This window comes from Glycine max, chromosome 13 (genome assembly GCF_000004515.6).
Source record: "Glycine max cultivar Williams 82 chromosome 13, Glycine_max_v4.0, whole genome shotgun sequence".
Lineage (NCBI taxonomy): Eukaryota > Viridiplantae > Streptophyta > Magnoliopsida > Fabales > Fabaceae > Glycine > Glycine max.
The window spans coordinates 36,450,352-36,470,003 of record NC_038249.2 but is presented as its reverse complement, the minus strand read 5'-3'; the positions used below and the strand labels follow the sequence as shown (position 1 = coordinate 36,470,003).

Below are 19,652 nucleotides of genomic sequence, written 5' to 3'. Positions count from 1 at the left end.
TAGATTCATACAATATGATACATCAGTGCATATTTAGTTTCACGTTGAGTTTTGCATAATGTTGAATGAATTGATTCTAGGTCAAAAACAGGACTAACAAAATTCTTACAAAATACTCGTTCAAACACAACGGTAAGAATTTCAGTAAAATCGGGTACTTGCTTTCCAATCTCAATTCTATTTTGGCTGTAGCATGTGTTAAATCAAAACATAAATTGTCCTAATTCACAACAATTTTGCTTACTTCAAGCGAAAATAGATGCATAAAATGATACTACACCTATGCTTTGTTTTATACAAAAGTATATTCTCATTTTTAAATTTATTTTACAGACTCACTTAAACTAGGCATGACCTGGGATTAGAACCTCAAGCAACCGAGATCAAGAGTTACCCATCACAACCTGATTCATTGGGCACGGACCTGTACGTGAACTATACTTTTTTTTAGGCAAGAACAGGACCAGAGTAATTAGTTATATTAGCAATAGAATACACAACACATCGAGGTATTTCAACCAACCCTGCATCCAGATTACAGTGAAACCCTCAACTAACAGAACTGCATAATGCAATATCCTCAATCATGAAGGAACTAGCATTGATGAATGATCCTGGAAAAGGATCATCCCTTTTGAACATTGCAATTCTTTGTGTAGTTCTCAAACTCTCTTGAAAAATGAAAGAATATTGCCCTGTTTGGGATCCTTTGAGTTTCCTGCTTTCTTTTTTCCTCCTTTTCCACTAATGGCATTTGAATTGGCTGGTGGCTTCTTAGTTGCTGGAGCACTGGAATTGTAATGAATAAAGTTTGTAATGATCATCAAATGTAAACCCCATATTAAAGTAATAATCTTTTATCTTAAAAATTAAGTTTAAAAAATAAAACCAGATTAAAAGGGGACTCTACAAGCTTCAGATATAAAAAACAAACTGACTACATATTTCAATATCAAGAAATCAAGATTTTTTCTGTCAAAAGACCTTGAAGTACTTCAGAAATACCTAGCAAGTTGCAAAAAAAACCTAATGAAGTACCCCTTTATGCTTCATGGAACAACCAATAGGTGTCATTTGGCCCTTGAAGTACTGGTGGTTTCCAGATTCATCTCAAATGCATGAAGGATAAGGAAGATTAACACTAACCTATCGATAGCTTTGGTAGATGCATTACTGTCAGATTTCTTTGTTGTAACCTTATCAGGTTTCTTCTCTTCTGTCTCCTCCCCCTCCCAGACTACTTCAGTTACTGGAAAGAAGAAAAAAACATAAACAAGAGAAAAATACAAAACATATAAAAAAAAATTATGATTAATGAGATTCACCAAACATTTTGATATGAATCACCCTAAAATCATGCAAGTACAGAAGAAAAAGTTGTAAATAAATTATGAAGAATTAAGTTCAAAACATGCAGCGGTAAAGTTGTGCCTTGGTGACTTGTTGGTCATGGGTTCGAATCCGGAAACAGCCTCTTTGCATATGCAAGGGTAAGGCTGCGTACAACATCCCTTCCCCATACCTTCACATAGCGAAGAGCCTCTGGGCAATGGGGTACGAAGTTTTTTTTTTTTTTTTTAAGTTCAAAACAGAAGTTCCAAAGTAATCTATTTTAGTTATAATCATTCATAAAGTTAGCTTGTATGCTTTATGGAAATAAAGAATCTGCTGAGTGAAAAAAAAAAGCATTTAAGAATGTAAGTACCTTCTCTCCCTCGTTCATCAATCCTGGTCTTCATCACTTTTCTCCTCTTAGGTGAACATGGAGGGGGATTGTTTACACTATGTTTACTTAAATGTACTTCAGGAGCACCACTCTGTAACTTCTCAGAAGATGATTTCCCAGTATTTGTGCACTTGCTGATAGCTGATACATTTTCTCTCAGTGGTAGGCGAGCTTTTTGGTCTGTTGCTCTCTCTTCCTTAACCGTTGATTTATTTTCTTCCTGTGAATCAAAATTCAGAGTGGTTTTCTCTGATGTTTTTTTGTCATTTGGTGTAGAATCTAGAGATGATTGTTTATTTGGGAAATCAGGTGATGCTAAACTGACAACATCATCTTCATCTTCATCTTCATCTGAGAAATCAAAGACAACCCTTCTTTTCCTATTGGAAGACCTTCTCAAGGAGACATCTTGATTATCATCATTACCACTGTCACACTATTCTACTTCACGGGCAGCAGTTTCTCCAGCTTCATTAGATACTGAAAGAAAGTGTAATATATTGGAGACACATTGTTCTGTTACATTGCAGCCACCAAGAAAAAAAATGAAAATCTAAAATAAAGCAAATGGAATTAACTGCAACGAAACCCAACCAGGAGGATTTGAAATTTTGTTATTATTTTCTGCTGATGAGGAGCAAGGCCTGGGTTTTGCAGATGCACGGCCCCAAAGGCTTGCTAATGAACCTCCATTAACAGAACCACTTTTATCAGCTTGTACTTTCTTTTGGCCTGTGGGTAAGGGAGGTGCCTTTTCTTTGTCTGCAGTAGGTGTGTTGATGTTATCATGAACTACAGTATTCCCTATACCATTGCTTTCACTCTTGACTTCCTTTACCACACTCTGTGGTTTGGTATCGACTTTGTCAATAGAATCACATGCTATATTTTTAGAAGGTTGGTGAACTATGTTACTCTTTGTTGGTCCCTCACCTAGAGATTTTGATTGAGGAGCTGCAGAAACTACTGTTGGGCCATCCACATTCCATCGTACAAAAGAATTAAAGACCCCACTGAACCTGACAAGTAAGCTAGTTAACCACAAGGAAACCCACAAAATAATCTCAAGTTTTCTATACAGTAATGAAAACATCACATCATTTCATTACAAGTATAATAGTGATGTATGCAGGTCTGTATAGAGATTAGACTCAGCACATGACGGTAGAAGAAAATTGATATAACCATTTTCACTGACTCAATTCTTGACCATTGAACAGATTCTGGAAAATAAATCTTGCAGTTAACTTACAAAAGTAAACAGGACCTGCCAGCAGGTTGAGATTTATGAACAGGCCAACTTGCACATTGATGAAAAAAAAATTGAGGATAGCAAAATCAGATCACCACTTTTTACTGTATAAAAATCAACATATTTTAATGCCAAAGTTTCTCCAATTTGAAAATTATATCTGAACCACTTCTAGCTTATCTGAAACAAAACCAACCAAAACCTTTTCCCCTAATTTTCAAAGCAACTTTTTCTCCTCTTTTAAAATGGTCCATGCCATTACTCATCCCTGATAGATGCATCATAATATCATACCATTCTATCTTTTAACCTTTCCTAACAAAATAGATACCAAAATCCAAAACATAAGAAAAGAACACAGGGGGAGGTCAGGGAATCTTGCTATTAACCAGAACCATTCAGATCCAAATAATCATTGGAAAGACTTTCTGCTATAATCAGGGGGAGGGCACAAGGAAACGATATAGATATTCTGCAGTTATGGAACCTACCTATTATCCCTCAAACAATTGTCAACTGAGGAAGGTTGCTTGAAGAGCTCCTCTGCTTGAATGAACTCAGCATTCCAAAGCACAGCTGGATCCTTTGGAATGCTAGCTTGCACACTATATATCTGAACTGAGCAATCCCCATCAAATTCTTGTTGTGCTTCTGCATAAAAAGTAGGAAGCAATTTCATGTTACTCCTGTTTCCATCTGTTAGTTAGCCACTTCATATCAAAGAATGACAAGCAAAACTTTCTCAAAATCCATATTCACTAACAATGTCTCTCAAATTGTAAACTGAACAGATTAATTGAAATACACACACCATATGACTAGTGAAACTTCTTGACAAGCAGTTCTTCCAACATAGACAAACTGATCATACAAGAAAAGTTGACAGTTGAGTCAGACATACCAAATTCACCCATATCCAAGTTTCATACAAGAGAATTACAAAAACAAACAATTTCAGTTTTTATAAAATGATACTAAATTACAACTGCAACTTCACTAGAAAAATGGATATCTGCCAGTGGCCCATTTCTGCTTGTTATAAACATAGCAATGAAAGCTGGATACCTTAAAATTAAACAAATGGAACAAACTAAAGTGTGACAAAACTATGAATAAAATGCACTAGTTTTTTTTTGGTTTCCCACAAGTATCATCCTTTGAAGACAATGCTATTCGAGACTCAGTCCTCAGTCAGGCACTAAATGTGGGCACCTTTGCCAAGCCTTTTCCCACTAGACTGGAACCATGCCAAATGAAAATATCATACGACAAGGGTTCAGAAGCATATTAACAATTTTCCACTATGGAAAAGTTAAATTTGATGTTTACCCTCATATTCCCACAACTTCATATATGTAGAGTGTAGACAGAGTGACAGTAAGTAAAATAAAGTAGAGCACCCAATTTCTTATTGGACAAAACTTAGACACAGAACCTTAGATGTTATTGTTCTCCAATCAAAATTAGAGTTTCACCTTGATAATATGTGTTAACATGCAAACCGTCATTACACAAATTACCAAAGTGAAACTCCAATTCAAAATTGGATAACCACATATAAGTTTTGTGCTTTCTTATTATTACTATAAATTTTACAAAACATACAAGTACCTTCAAGCTTTGGCCCGGTAACAAGCCTTACGTGGTAACTAGGATGGTTGCTTTTTAACCAGCCAGACAAAGCATACACGACCTCCAACCCACCCTCATGCTTTTGCACAAACTCCTGAAGCAACCTACACACACACATAACAAAAATTTGCAAATTTGCATAAAACCATAACATAAAAAAAAAAAAAACAGCAATTCTAAGAGTAAAGCTTTTCACTCGAATTTTCTTTGAAGAAAACCCTACCTCTTTGCTTCATCGGACGATACCATATAATTGCGGCTCAGCCATTTGTACGAAATCTGAAAGAGGAAACGACGCCGCACGAGATCAGTTATTTGGCATGAAAAGAAAGGAATTTGGGGGAATTCGAGAAAAACCCTCCGAAATAGAAGAGAAGAAAAAAATAAGAAACACGGAAAATGGTAAGTATGAAATTGCGAAAGTACGAAAGGAAGAGAGAGGGGTACCACTTGAAGTTTATGGGAGATGAGAAAATCGATCTCGTGAATGAAGGATAGGGTTTGGGTCTGCGCCATTGGAAGTGAAGAGTGACGAAATGAGATGAGAGAGTTAAGGGTTTTCTGTTTTTCTTCTTATGATTTTGTTTTCCCGCCAATATATGCGCATGTGCTCTTTTTTCAACTAATTTGCCTTCTAAGAGCTTCAGTCGCACTATGTGAAATGTATATATACACCTATGATATAAATATGTATTTTTTTTCGTCTTCATAAAATGTTTAAAGTTTGTTTTTTTATTCTTATAAGATTTTTTTTCTTTCTCACAGACTTATAATATGTTTTTTTTTTTTAGTTTAGAGTAAGATTTTTAAAGATTAAAAATCGTTACTAATTATAAAAAAAAACTCCACAAAATTTGGAATCGTTACTAAATATGATTTTTAGTCTTGGAACTCCAAAAATCACAAATCAAAACCACAATCCACCACGTCACTCAAACCAAGTTATGTTTCTTTGAACTTTGATTGGTGTTCTCCGAAGTATTGGCATTTTGCTTTTCTTTGGTGAGCCTTTTTGCCATCCTCAGATGTTGCTACACTTTCATGGATTTAGCACAAGCCGCCACATCACCTAAACCAAGTTGTGTGTAAATTTTACAAGTGTTTAAATTTTAAGTAACCTTGCTATTTTTTTTCCACTAAGATGACATAGTATTATTTATATAAATAATTATTGCTTAATAATTAATACCATAAATATAATATTTTAAAAATATTATAAAATCATAAAATTAAATTAATCTCTCACTTTAATAATTTTATTATTAGAATAAATTTTTATATAAAATTTTAAGACCCATCAAATTATAACAAATAACTCGGCTAACCAATTATACATTATATAGATGCTCTAAGAAGATATTCTTAAAGATAGTCAACGCGTTCATCAATTTCAAAACCTTCTTGAGGGGCATTTGATCGAACAGTTGGAGCATCCTCTGGAACTTGGGTGGGGATCAGAGGGAACAACGACCGAATTAGTTTTCCAACTTGAATGGAACGACAGAACAAGCAAGCAGATCACAAATCACAACTCAGATCTAGTAAAACAAATTTCCAAAGCCTTTGCGAGAAAACCCAAATCTGGTATTCTTCTCTTCCCAGATCCAAATCTGCGATTTCTGGTCGCGTCGGCGCGGTTGCGAATTGTTGGGGCCGCGCCGGAGTGAGGTTAGGGATGGTGGTGGGTGGCGGATCTGGGCCAGAGATGGTGGTCGGCGCTCGAGATTCTTTAGCTTGTCCTCACGTACTGCTCCTAGATGTCGATGAAGTCGAGCTGGTGATGTAGAGGTCGTCCTCGTTAGAGGCGGTGGTGTCAGCGCAGAAGTTGCCTTGGAAGTAATCGGACTTCGTCGACGGGAAGAACAACGGTGGCTCCGGGCTTCGGGTTTAGGAATTAGGACCATAGCGAAGGAGTCCATGGCGAGTGAGGGGGATTTGAGAGAACGTTGTGGTGGAGATTGGTGGCTCCGATGAGTTGGCTTCAGGTTTATAAACCAAATACCACCTAATTGTTACATGAATTCAATCTCCTTAGGTAAAAGCAAAGTGAAATCAAGTTCATCAGAAAGTTGAGAGATGGAAGACACGGGGTTCCAAAATCTGTAAAATAAAAAATTTGTAGTTTGTGGCGGTTTTTAGCCTCCACGAACTATATTTTAAAATTTAAATTAAAAAAAGTCAGATTCAACAACGTCCGAAGCTAGAGTAACAAAAAATAACATTATAATTTTGCAAGCACAAACTTTTTAGCTTAAACAGACTAATTTTTTACACAAACGCAAAACAAACTTTAGACATTTTACTGGAAAAAAATATATTTTAGCTTATTTATACTTATAAAGTTTTAGATTAACATCAACATAAAAATCAAAGGATAGAAGATCATCAAACTTTATCAAAAAAGAAGAAGGTCATATCAAAAAATTTATTACAATTCTTTTATTCTAATAATAGTTATTACAAAATTTAATATATTTTTTTTTATTAAAAATAATTATAAGATTTCCTATTTTATCTATTTATTTCTTGAGTCTACAATAAATACATATGTAAATTAATCAAAGATTATGAAACATGTAAGAATATAATTGATAAAAGAGGTGTCTTTTCAGAAATTGAAAATTAACTATATTTATTATAAATAAATAAATTTAATATTTTTTGAAATTTTAATTTCTTTCTTTTAAAAAATAATAACACGTTATAAAAAAATCAATAAAAATGAGTTTTATTAAATAATAAATTCCATCCAAAGACAATAATAAGTATGCGTTTGAAACCGCGTCGCGTCAATAGAAGAAAAAATGCGTCATGTTTGGTTCTTTAACAGAACTTAATGGGCGAAATTGACATGAACATGCGTAATTAACGCTCCCAAGTCCCAACTTTTGCTTAGCGTGAGGAATGGATATACTATCAAGTAATCAAGTACTATATTATTATTACGTTCACACACATGTGCGAAATTCTTCTAAAAGTAATAATAATACTAGATAGAAGTGGCACCTTCGTGGACCTTTCTCCAAAGACTTTCTCTTGTAATAACATGTAATAGTCCAAAAATGGATTAAATAGGGGTTATGAAAATTCTATATTCATATTATGTATATGACTAGTTCTACTAAGTCACACTTCATTATACCTATAATCAATAACAATATGTAAAAAATGATTTTTTTTAAGCGACAATGGAAATCTAGTAACAATTAATCGAGTTTTTTGAAAAATTTTACCTGAAAAGTTGATGGAAAATTGAAAGTTGAAAAATTAGTTTATTAAATTACAAGTGTTTAATAAATATTTTTTTCAATACCGTGAAATATAATCAATTATATATATATATATATATATATATATATTAATTTGAATTTTTTAATTAAATTTTAAATACAATTTTCCATTAAAATATTTAGAAATTGATTTTACAAGTACAAAACAGTACTATGGTCGATATTCCACACTTCATGTCACATGTTTCGTGGTATATACGATCGATTGACTTGACTTTGATTTTTTTTTTCCTAAGGGGACCGCAAAATAATAAAGGACTTAGAGTGACTTTAATACACTTGTTTTTGTTGGTTGTTAAAGTTACATAATTTGAAAATATTATTAAAATAAGTGAGTTTTTATAAATTTTTATAGATATTTTTTATATAAGTAACTTACATCAAGATTGCTTAAAAATTAAATAATATTTTCTAAGATAAATGAAGATTTTTGTGTGAGTGAAAAAAAAAATCCACTAAAAAACTTAAGCTGAAATTTAGTATTTAAGTAAAAATTAGTGAATATTCTTAAATTTCACTTGACAACAAAAAATCTATTGGAAAATAATTAAGAACCAAATTGAATTCTTCAATTGAAGATGTTGTTAGTCATTGGAGTGGGTGTTGATTGTAAAATTCCACACCATCCAGTATTTAAGTCCATAGAGTCACAAGGAAAAGATTGTGCTTCTTTTCTTTTCTGTTTACTCAATTTCACCCTTATACATCTACCTAACAAAAGAAAATCCACTAAGTTGCTACCTTTTTTTCCTCAACCATATGAAGCCTTTTTCTCTCAACATGTTACAAGTATTTTGGTTTCTTGTCATTCCTTTAAACTCACCATGGTTGTGCCAAAACACAGTTGTGTATGCAAATGCAATGCTAGGAAATGAGACAGATCATTTGGCATTGCTCAAATTCAAGGAATCAATATCTAGTGACCCTTATGGAATCATGAAATCTTGGAATAGTTCCATCCACTTCTGCAAGTGGCATGGAATCTCATGCTACCCCATGCATCAAAGAGTTGTGGAGTTGAACTTACATGGGTACCAGTTGTATGGACCCATACTTCCTCAACTTGGAAACCTCTCTTTTCTAAGAATCTTAAAACTTGAAAACAACAGTTTCAATGGAAAAATCCCACGGGAGTTGGGTCATTTGTCACGACTAGAGGTACTCTATCTCACTAACAACTCATTGGTTGGAGAAATTCCTTCAAACTTGACAAGTTGCTCTGAGCTCAAAGACCTTGACTTGTCAGGGAACAATCTCATTGGTAAAATACCAATTGAAATTGGCTCTCTTCAGAAGCTTCAATACTTTTATGTTGCAAAAAACAACTTAACAGGAGAAGTCCCACCATCCATAGGGAATCTTTCATCCCTGATTGAGCTCTCGGTAGGTTTGAACAACTTAGAGGGAAAGATTCCACAAGAAGTTTGTAGCCTCAAAAACTTGTCACTGATGTCAGTGCCTGTCAACAAATTGTCTGGTACACTTCCTACTTGTCTTTACAATTTATCATCTCTTACTTTATTCTCAGTTCCAGGCAATCAATTTAGTGGTTCTCTTTCACCCAACATGTTTCACACACTTCCTAATCTCCAAGGAATTAGCATTGGTGGGAATCTATTTTCTGGTCCAATCCCCATTTCCATCACAAATGCAACTGTCCCTCAAGTTCTTAGTTTTTCTGGGAACTCTTTCACAGGACAAGTTCCAAATCTAGGGAAGCTAAAGGATCTTAGGTGGCTAGGTTTGTCTGAAAACAATCTAGGTGAGGGAAATTCAACTAAGGATTTGGAGTTTTTAAGATCACTGACAAACTGTAGTAAGTTGCAAATGTTATCTATATCCTACAATTATTTTGGAGGTAGTTTGCCGAATTCAGTGGGCAATTTATCCATCCAACTTAGCCAACTATATCTTGGGAGTAATCTGATATCAGGAAAAATTCCTATAGAATTAGGAAATTTAATTAGCTTAGCGCTCTTGAACATGGCATATAACTACTTTGAAGGGACTATTCCAACTGTTTTTGGCAAGTTCCAGAAGATGCAAGCATTAATTTTGAGTGGAAATAAACTGGTAGGAGATATACCAGCCTCCATAGGCAACCTCACTCAATTGTTTCATTTGCGTTTAGCACAAAATATGCTGGGAGGAAGTATTCCCAGGACCATAGGAAATTGCCAAAAGTTACAACTTCTAACCCTTGGGAAAAATAACCTTGCAGGAACCATACCCTCAGAGGTTTTTAGCCTTTCCTCACTAACAAATTTGCTGGACTTATCACAGAACTCCTTGAGTGGTAGTTTACCAAATGTAGTGAGCAAGTTAAAAAATCTTGAGAAGATGGATGTCTCTGAAAATCATCTGTCTGGTGATATTCCTGGAAGCATTGGAGATTGCACAAGCTTGGAGTACCTTTATTTGCAAGGGAATTCTTTCCATGGAATCATACCCACCACTATGGCTTCACTGAAAGGTCTTAGACGTTTAGACATGTCACGAAACCACTTATCTGGATCAATTCCTAAAGGTCTGCAAAATATTTCTTTCTTGGCATACTTCAATGCATCATTTAACATGTTGGATGGAGAGGTACCAACTGAAGGTGTCTTCCAAAATGCAAGTGAGTTAGCAGTGACTGGAAACAATAAACTTTGTGGAGGTATTCCACAGTTGCATCTACCATCATGTCCTATCAATGCTGAAGAGCCTACAAAACATCATAATTTCAGGCTGATAGGAGTGATAGTTGGTGTGTTAGCTTTTCTACTCATACTGCTATTTATACTCACTTTTTATTGCATGAGGAAAAGAAACAAGAAACCAACTCTTGATTCACCAGTAACTGACCAGGTGCCTAAGGTTTCATACCAAAACCTACACAATGGAACTGATGGGTTTGCAGGTAGAAACTTAATAGGATCTGGAAATTTTGGCTCTGTCTACAAAGGAACTCTTGAGTCAGAAGATGAAGTTGTTGCCATAAAAGTCCTGAACCTTCAAAAGAAAGGGGCTCACAAGAGTTTCATTGCTGAATGCATTGCACTAAAGAATATTAGACATCGAAATCTGATTAAGATTTTGACATGCTGTTCCAGTACAGATTACAAAGGTCAAGAATTTAAAGCTCTAATCTTTGAGTACATGAAAAATGGAAGCTTAGAAAGTTGGTTGCATTCATCAATAGATATTGAATATCAGGGTAGATCCTTAGACCTTGAGCAAAGGTTTAATATCATTACTGATGTTGCTTCAGCAGTGCATTATCTTCACTACGAGTGTGAGCAAACTATCCTTCATTGTGATTTAAAGCCTAGCAATGTTCTTCTTGATGATTGCATGGTAGCTCATGTAAGTGATTTTGGCTTAGCAAGATTGCTCTCAAGTATTGGAATATCTCTTTTGCAAAGTAGCACAATTGGAATAAAGGGGACTATTGGTTATGCTCCTCCAGGTATGACATGATATTGTTTGGTTTAGTTGTGAAATCTTTTTATTTCAACTTTTTTCCCTTGTTTACAGAACTTTCATTTGCTTTTAGGTTAATATTTTAATGATAACTTTAAAAACATTAATCGGTTTGCTTTACATTTCAGAGTATGGAATGGGTTCAGAGGTGTCAATTGAAGGCGACATGTATAGCTTTGGGATTCTGGTTTTAGAAATATTAACTGGAAGGAGACCCACAGATGAAATATTTAAAGATGGCCATAATCTCCATAATCATGTTAAATTTTCAATTTCAAATAACCTATTGCAGATTGTGGACCCGACTATTCTCCCCAGTGAACTCGAAAGGACTGCTGGCAGTGAAAAGCTTGGCCCTGTGCATCCAAATGCAGAGAAATGTTTACTTTCACTTTTTAGGATTGCACTCGCTTGCTCAGTGGAATCACCAAAGGAAAGAATGAGTATGGTTGATGTCCTTAGGGAGCTTAATCTGATCAAAAGCTTTTCTCCTTTTGAGGTTCGAGGGAGGCTAAGCTAACAACATTATTGCTACCTCAAAACACAGGATGTACGGGTGCATGCTATGATGTTTCATTTCTAATTGAATGCACTTTTTTTCTTCTTTCTATCCATCTGATTCTATCATCCATGCATGTTTATTATGGTTGTAATATAGACAATATTATATTATATAATATAATCAATATATAATTCCCTCCTTATAATTCCAAAGCAACCAAATATGTTCGGGATTAATTGTTGTAAGTGAAGTGACTGTTTCTTTCTTTAATTTTGTATCCTACTTCTATTATAATGAATGCACAGAAAAATGAGATAAAATATCTAACATAATAAACTAATGTTATAACAAATCTGAAAATATTTAATTCATAACTATATGCAGCAGGGAAGAGAGAAAATGGAGTTCTATAATATCACCTTGCATCTCTTACGTTAAACATGATGATGATCTAGTTAAGCCAAGAATAAAGAAGTGCCGCATGTAGGAAATTTGAACACATACTAAAGTATACCCTTGATGATAGTAATAGATGCATAATTTTGACCACCCAATTTAATAAGCAAAATGAGTACCCTCTGGAAGACATCATAATCTACAATGTAATTTATTTACTTAAAAAACCAGAAATATTCAATTAAGTTCGAATGATCTCTCATGCCCCTTCTGTCATATGAAGATGGATCTTTGTCTCATGATGTTTGCATGTAATGGGGTTGATGGTGTTTGGAAGGGATGTTATTTGTGGAAAAATGGGATCACAACATTACCTGAATCACCTGTAGTGCATTTCTGGCAGCATACATTGTGCAGTGGTACTCCAAGCGAAATTGAAAATGGAGGTTTTTGTGGTGTGCAGCTGTATGGAATATTTGGAAACATAAATTAATTCAATCAAAGACAAATCACATAAATTAAATTGAAAAACTAAAAAGTATAAACGAAATTGACATTTTTCACTGAATTAAATGAATTTTGATTCCAAATTTTAAAAATTATTTAAACCCGACCAAAGCCAACATGTTTTTTACTGAAAAGCCAACAACATACATGCCCGGGTGTGTATCATTAAATTTATGACGTTACTATATATTTATATTTTTATTAGTATATATTTTATGAAATTATTATATTAATTTATTTTTTCAGAGCATTGTTCTCTAAACCTTGCCATAGTATTCTCTTTTTTTTTTTTTTAAATGCAATAGTATTCTAATGTTATAATAATATCATCAATTTAGTCTACATTGTTTTAAATAAATTTGAATTTAAAAACAGAATTTATAAAAGAAATAAAAATACACACGACAAGTCAAAAGACTACGGACGTCATTATTATGTCATCAAATAGTATTTACTTGATAGTAGGAATTAAAACAAAAAAAAATTACAAAAAGACTAATTTTTTTTAAAAGACTAAAATAAAATAAAAAAAGTATTTTGTAGGGACCAAATTTTTATTTAAGTTTTTTTTTTTAATTCTCATGTTTTGTTATTAATTGAACTATCTTTCACATGAATTACTTATTCCATTGAAGCCTCTATGGTTCATGTGCCAAATCACTCTGCGACTTTCCCATAGTCTCCTTATAAGCTTGGTTTTCTTTTTCTGATGTTATCTTTTTGGCCTCAGATAGACAATAATCCTAAAGGTTACATGTTACAAGTCATCTTCAACAGAAAATTGACCTAAACAACACAGCGTTAGCATTCTGCAGATGCACGTATTATAATATTGGAATACTAGCAGAAGCTAAGGCCAAAGACTCGGTAATAACATGATACAACGCATAAATGAGCATAGCTTTTGGTACAATATTAAGCATCTTGCTCTCATTATTGTGCATCATAACAATGATATTACTAGTGCATACAACAACATTCATGGTAATTACTATGCACAATACAATTCTTGGCTGATTTCTCCAGCATTCTCAGGCTTGCGCAAATATATAAACTTCATCATATCCTTTCCTGCAAGAAGCATAAACATCAACATCAGTAACTTGACATAAAAAACAAATTCACGTCAAAGTTGAAAAGACGTCTTCGGCTTACCCAGCCTTCCCACAATAAGTTGGACTGTAATTGTAAATGAGATTGTCTAGCAACTCTTGAGCAACTGGTCTGTTTAAGGATTTCCTAGCTTCACTGGCACCAGAAAAGTGAAAGTGGAAAAATGTTAGCCATTGATAAGTTCATGAAGACAGAAAATATAGCTCAATCATTTCATTATTCTTGGGAGGAAGTAACAGATGGCAATATTATCACAATGAGCCCTAACCTGACCAAAAAATTTGCAACATACTGGGTTATCTGAATGGCATCCTCCGTGTGTGGAATTCTTGGTGAACCCCATTCAAAGGCATTTTTCTGTGGCATCATTTATAAAGGATATTACATAGCTGAAATAATAAGAGTGGTGCATAGTATTTAGGATAGGAAATGGAATTCACAATACTGCAACAGATCATGCCCAGAAAATTTATCAATCACCTCTGGATGCCATTGGAAGCCAGTCACAGGATAGTTTTGAGAACGTACAGTGGAAACATAAACCTAAAACAATTACTGATGCTATTAGATTTCTTTATGAACGAAGCCAATTATAAGCTATGAATATGTCAAAAAATGGATTTGCATACCAACATCACTTATTTAGATAGGATAACACTGAGTACCTTATCATCTTCATCTGTGCAAGTTGTCAAGATCTCAAAAAAACTAGACAACTTTGGATTATTCAGAAGCTTTCCAGGGGATATGCCATACTATCACGTCCAAAATCAGATAAAAAATTATATTACTGAATTTCAAACATCTATAGCTAATGAACTTCATCAAACTGATTTGATAGTGAAATAAATATCTAGAGAAATTAATTCACCAAAAAAATATCTAGAGAAATTATGCACCAAGAAAATTAGGAGAAGTAGACTGTTTTTGTTGAGAAAATGTAAGAAGATACATAGAATAGTAAGAGCAAAATATCCAAGCCAAGGCAAAACCTTTGGTCACAAACACAATGCTGATTACAAACTCTAAGGTTTTTGGTGCCCTCTCCCATTGAAAAAATTCCTATTCAAACTAATCTCCTTAGACCTTCTTTTCTCTGTCCCCTAACTCTCTTTCCTAAATCCTCTTGCCCCTTTTAGATTATGCTTGTGAGGGCTTTTAGTAACAAACCCAGCCATAGTAGTTGCTGGGTTGGTTGGATTGTGGTTTGCTGAGTTAATTGGATCTGGGTTTCCTATCAGTATCTTAATGTTTAAGAACTAAGGAAGAGTCAACAATGGCATCTTTAATAGCATAAGCAATATTCAGATAATTAGGAAAAACGGCAGACATGCCATCAACAGTCCTATCTTCAGGAGCCTCGACCTAAAATATCTAGTAAACTTTTAAATGCTGCTTCAAAACTTTCTGCATCAATGAAGACTGTGAACATGATTATACCAGGTCATCCAATGGCTCATATTAAGTGGTGCAACAGTGCACCCAGGGGTGTGCCATCATAGACTTGTCCAAACAATATAAGTTGTAAATCTATAAAACAGGACCAATTTGAAGGTACACTCATGTCTCATAAGCGGTTTAAAACTCTAATTGAAGACAATTTGTCCAATTAAATTGTTGTCAGATTGTAAAAATCAGTAAAAGCCTCTTACTGAATAACAATATATTGACTATATATACTCACACGATGGTTTTGCATGACAAGACAATCTGTACTCATCTTCCCTAACAACTCTGGAGGAAATCTGCAGGAAAGAGATAGTGTCAAAGTGATTATTCATATCATATTCTATGCCAAATGTTGAACCTATAATTATTTAGCACCTAAAGATACACCAACATCATTATAGAGGATGATAAATTCAAGAAAAATTCATTAATAGACAAAGACTAAGGGGGCATTTACTTGCAATTTTGTTTTCTGTTTTCATTTTCTGTCTTCACTCTTTAATTACAAAATTGCCACCTTATTTTCATTCTATTTCCTGTTTTCAAAGATTTGTACAGGAAACATTGAAAACAACTTTTTAAGGTAGTTTTTGGCTCAACTTTTTTCAGGTTCTCTTTTCCTTAAAGATAGAAGGTCCTCCAATTAGCTTCTGTGGAAGCTCTGTTTGTTGTCTTTCCTTCATTAACAAAAAATGCTAATTTTATCTTTTATAGCTTTTCCAAAATTTTGTTTGACCCAACTTTTCCTTTTAAAGAGAATAAATGCCTAAAAAAATTTGACCAAATGCTACCAAAGTTCAAAGCTAACTTCCCAACTTTGAATTAAATTGCTCACCTTTGAAAGACACTTTCTCCGATATTTGCATTCTCCACAAATTGAAGAGTACTTGCCTGATTTGATGCACTAAACTCTTCAAGAATATTATTGTCCTATTATCATGGGAGAAAAAGTAAAAAGTAAAACTTGAAAGAGCCAAAAAAGAATAGAACTATAATATATTGTCAAAAGCCCTCAACTCATAAAAAGTTCTGAACATTTCATGAATATTGTTCAAAATGTTTAACATAATGACTAATTTTTCTAGTGTCACGTATTGTAAATTTGAAATCCAATAGAACTTATTAATTACAATGTTTGCAGTACAAGGAAACATAATAAGATAACATAAATACTGTATTCACTTGAAGCAAATTACGCAGAAAATTATAGTATGGTGCCTAAAACTCAAGTGAAAAATGATAAAACTATGAGAAAGCCAACTTACCTGGCTTATGATCATCGTTATGAGTTCAAAGCCTAAGCAGGTGGCAAATAATGGGAAATGATCTCCAGCATCATTCTTCTCTAAAATTTTCTGCACAAACAAATACAACTGGATAAATAAAATTCTAAAATGCAAAAGTACATGTATCAACAAAGCATTCCTTGGCATCTTGAAAAGGAACTTATCTAACAAAAGCACAAGTAAAATAATTGCTAACAAGTAGCAAAGAAACTAGCTATCCACTCCTCAGTAGTAATCCTACACTGATAATTCACATTCCAAATTCGAGAAACGTCAATTTTACTCAGATGCAAATAGAATTTCCAACGAATGCATATTGGTTACTTTAAAAACAAGTCACTCTGACATCTGCATTCATATCAACCGCTGTGTGAGCATTAGAAAAAGATAAACAGATACCTTAAATATTTTTGTGACAGTTTCAAAATATAAACCACTTTTAGCCCATCCACCAGTGAAGAGAACCCCATTTACCAATTCGAGCTTCTGCAATTAGTAAAAAATGTAGTCATATCATCACAAACATTTCTACATAGTGAAAAAAATTAGGGGTAATGTTACATATACAACAATTTTCTTTTCTTGCCCATTTTTGCAATTTCACACTATACAGTATGTACTTACCAGAACTTTCTATAAGCAAAAGTACTAAATTTTAATGGAAAAAAAATGTAAATTAGTAGGTTGGCAGGTTACACACTTATTTTTTTTAATCCCCAAAATATCTTTTTATCCTTATTCTGGATTTTACCATGTTATTAATGTAGTTAGGACAGTTATGTTTAGTTACTAAATCTGTTGATTAGTTAAGTTAGTTACAAAAGTTAAACTTTGTATAAGCATGGCATTTACCTAATAATAATAGTTTTCTGTACAATGAAACATATCAATACAAATCCATCTTTCATCTTTAAGCTCTCTAAGACTGATATCTTATACATGTAATTATTATTATTCCAATGAATCAATCCCACTAGTAAGCAAGGTTGTGAGTGAGCTAAACTACTCATGAACTATTCAAACTCAATTCGTTAAATATTTCAGTCAAACTCGTTTATTTAACTAAATAAGCAAAATCAAGTTTGAAATCAGGCTTGATTATTTGAATGGGTCAAGTTCAAACTTTAAAGTCTCCACATTAACGACTCATGAATAACTTGTTTATATATAAATATATATCATAGAAAACTTCAAATCACACTATTTGTATGTCATCATTAAAATGTTCATTAAATACTAAATTGATAAAATTTTCATAAAAAAGGCAAAAATAATGAAGTTAAGAATTAGCTACATAAGTCAAGTTCAAGCTTTATTTTTTTTTTTAACAAGTCAAGCTTAAAGCTTACAGGTTTAACTAAACAGTTAAGCATCAGCAATTGAGCATCCCATTTTTTTTAGAAACCAAACCAGAACTATTTAAGTGTTGGGCTGGACTCGACTCGTTTGCATCTAGTGGCAACAAAAATACTAGTTGATTATCTATTTAATTATGTAGTTAGGTTTAAAAGTAGTAACATTAAGAGTGAGGGAGTGATGGTTGAAAGTTGAAACATTTTACCTTGAGAAGCTTCTCCGGAGGCTCGGTATAGATGAGGGGAACGACACGGGCGCCGGCGGCCTCAACGAATTTGACATAGGAGGCGGCGATGTAGGAGGCGCCGGTGGCGTTGCTGAGGCGGCCGGAGGCGCCGTCGCCGGGATGGCTGACGATTCCGATGACTGGCTTGTAGTAGAGGTTGGGGTCAGGGGCGGGGCAGCTCTGCGGTGAGTCACGGGCGAGTTGACCCGGGAGGAGGATCGCCGAGTGGGCCCAGGCGGAGGGAAGGCATTGGGAGAAGAAGGCGAGGTGGAAGAGGACCCAAACGGCGTCGCTTGACATGTTGGAGAAGTCAATGACTATGAGGAAATGAAGTTATGTCATTTTATAACGGGTGGGAGTGAGATCCACCTTCGCTCGGGAATCAATCATTCTTTCACGTCACGTTTTCATTTCCATTTTTTACAATCAAAACAATCCCTGCCATCATTCTGTGTTCCAATTAAAAAAAATTAATATTATTATAATTATAAGAGAAAAAATTATTACTTTAACTTTTTAATATAATATAATGTTATCAAACTCAAAAATTTACATAAATTTATGAAAGATTTGACTCGTAAACTTGTAAGAATTCATTTCATATAAAAATAATAATAAAATATCTATAAATAACATATCAATTAAAAAATTTAAAAATATAATAAAATAAAATAGTTAATCATAAATTTCACAATACTTAAATAATCAAGTCTATTAATGCATCACTACTGGATAATAACTTTTAAATGTTATAATAATGATAGATGATTCTCATGGAGGATTTGATGTTATTAGAGAACAAGAGTTTAATGTTATTAAAAGTGAAAATTTTTGTATTTAAAAATAACACACCAAATAAAGTTATGTTTAACACTAAACAAACAAAAAATAACCCAAAATAATTTATATTTTTGTCTTATTTTTTTAACTTATTGACTCGATAGTAAACTCCAAATTCTACCGAATTTACTTAGAATTTATAAAGTCTACCAAAAGTCTACTAAAAAAAAAATTTACTCAAGAGTCGACTTACAAAAGATAAGTGAACGAATTAACTCAAGAGTTTGATATTCATGGTATAATATTAATTATTTTTCATATTTATTACATTTTTATAATGTTAATAATAAATAACAAAAATTATAAATGAATTAATGATAATTTAATAATTATTTTATAAAATTATTGTTCTTTTTATCTTTATTGTTTTTTTCTAATTGAAAATAATAATTATTCTTGAAGTCCATTTTAATTAATTTTAAAACATAAAATATTAAATTTAAATTTTAAATTAGAAATAAAATAATTAAGTGAAAATAAAATCTAAGTTCTAAACTAGTCCATAATTGATTCACATTCACTTGTACCAGTTATGTGTGAATTCTTTTGGTTGTTATCTTTAGTTTGGTATACAATTACTTAAATTTTTTATTTTTGATTATTTATATTTAT

At 33.3% G+C, this 19,652-nt stretch overlaps 3 protein-coding genes across 7 annotated transcripts; 1 reads left to right on the top strand and 2 right to left on the bottom strand.

Annotated features, from left to right (window-relative positions):
- Nucleotides 1-427: 427 nt before the first annotated feature.
- LOC100793247 (uncharacterized) lies at nucleotides 428-6,934 on the bottom strand. Of its 5 annotated transcripts, none has more exons than XM_041008396.1 (8): nucleotides 5,058-6,934; nucleotides 4,834-4,889; nucleotides 4,590-4,714; nucleotides 3,470-3,629; nucleotides 2,660-2,739; nucleotides 1,706-2,206; nucleotides 1,147-1,249; nucleotides 428-789 (listed from the first exon to the last, which is right to left on the bottom strand). In XM_041008396.1, exons 1-6 carry the CDS (start codon nucleotides 5,124-5,126, stop codon nucleotides 2,163-2,165), a joined length of 534 nt encoding a protein of 177 aa, XP_040864330.1. In that variant the 5' UTR covers nucleotides 5,127-6,934; the 3' UTR covers nucleotides 428-789; nucleotides 1,147-1,249; nucleotides 1,706-2,162. The 5 variants fall into 5 exon arrangements, with proteins under 5 accessions (XP_040864330.1, XP_014621366.1, XP_025980916.1 ...); XM_014765880.3 differs by having other exon boundaries at nucleotides 2,660-2,745; nucleotides 5,058-6,932; XM_026125131.2 differs by having other exon boundaries at nucleotides 2,321-2,745; nucleotides 5,061-6,932.
- A 1,580-nt stretch (nucleotides 6,935-8,514) lies between these two features.
- Nucleotides 8,515-12,357, top strand: LOC100792724 (probable LRR receptor-like serine/threonine-protein kinase At3g47570). Its single transcript, XM_003541767.4, has 2 exons — nucleotides 8,515-11,351; nucleotides 11,494-12,357. Exons 1-2 carry the CDS (start codon nucleotides 8,660-8,662, stop codon nucleotides 11,883-11,885), a joined length of 3,084 nt encoding a protein of 1,027 aa, XP_003541815.2. The 5' UTR covers nucleotides 8,515-8,659; the 3' UTR covers nucleotides 11,886-12,357.
- Nucleotides 12,358-13,571: 1,214 nt separating this feature from the next.
- LOC100796947 (gamma-glutamyl hydrolase 2) lies at nucleotides 13,572-18,596 on the bottom strand. Its single transcript, XM_003543150.4, has 10 exons — nucleotides 18,180-18,596; nucleotides 17,018-17,104; nucleotides 16,598-16,687; nucleotides 16,168-16,262; nucleotides 15,568-15,628; nucleotides 14,549-14,638; nucleotides 14,364-14,426; nucleotides 14,152-14,240; nucleotides 13,926-14,018; nucleotides 13,572-13,841 (listed from the first exon to the last, which is right to left on the bottom strand). The coding sequence occupies exons 1-10, from the start codon at nucleotides 18,498-18,500 to the stop codon at nucleotides 13,802-13,804; spliced, it is 1,029 nt and encodes a 342-aa protein (XP_003543198.1). The 5' UTR covers nucleotides 18,501-18,596; the 3' UTR covers nucleotides 13,572-13,801.
- Nucleotides 18,597-19,652: the final 1,056 nt, after the last annotated feature.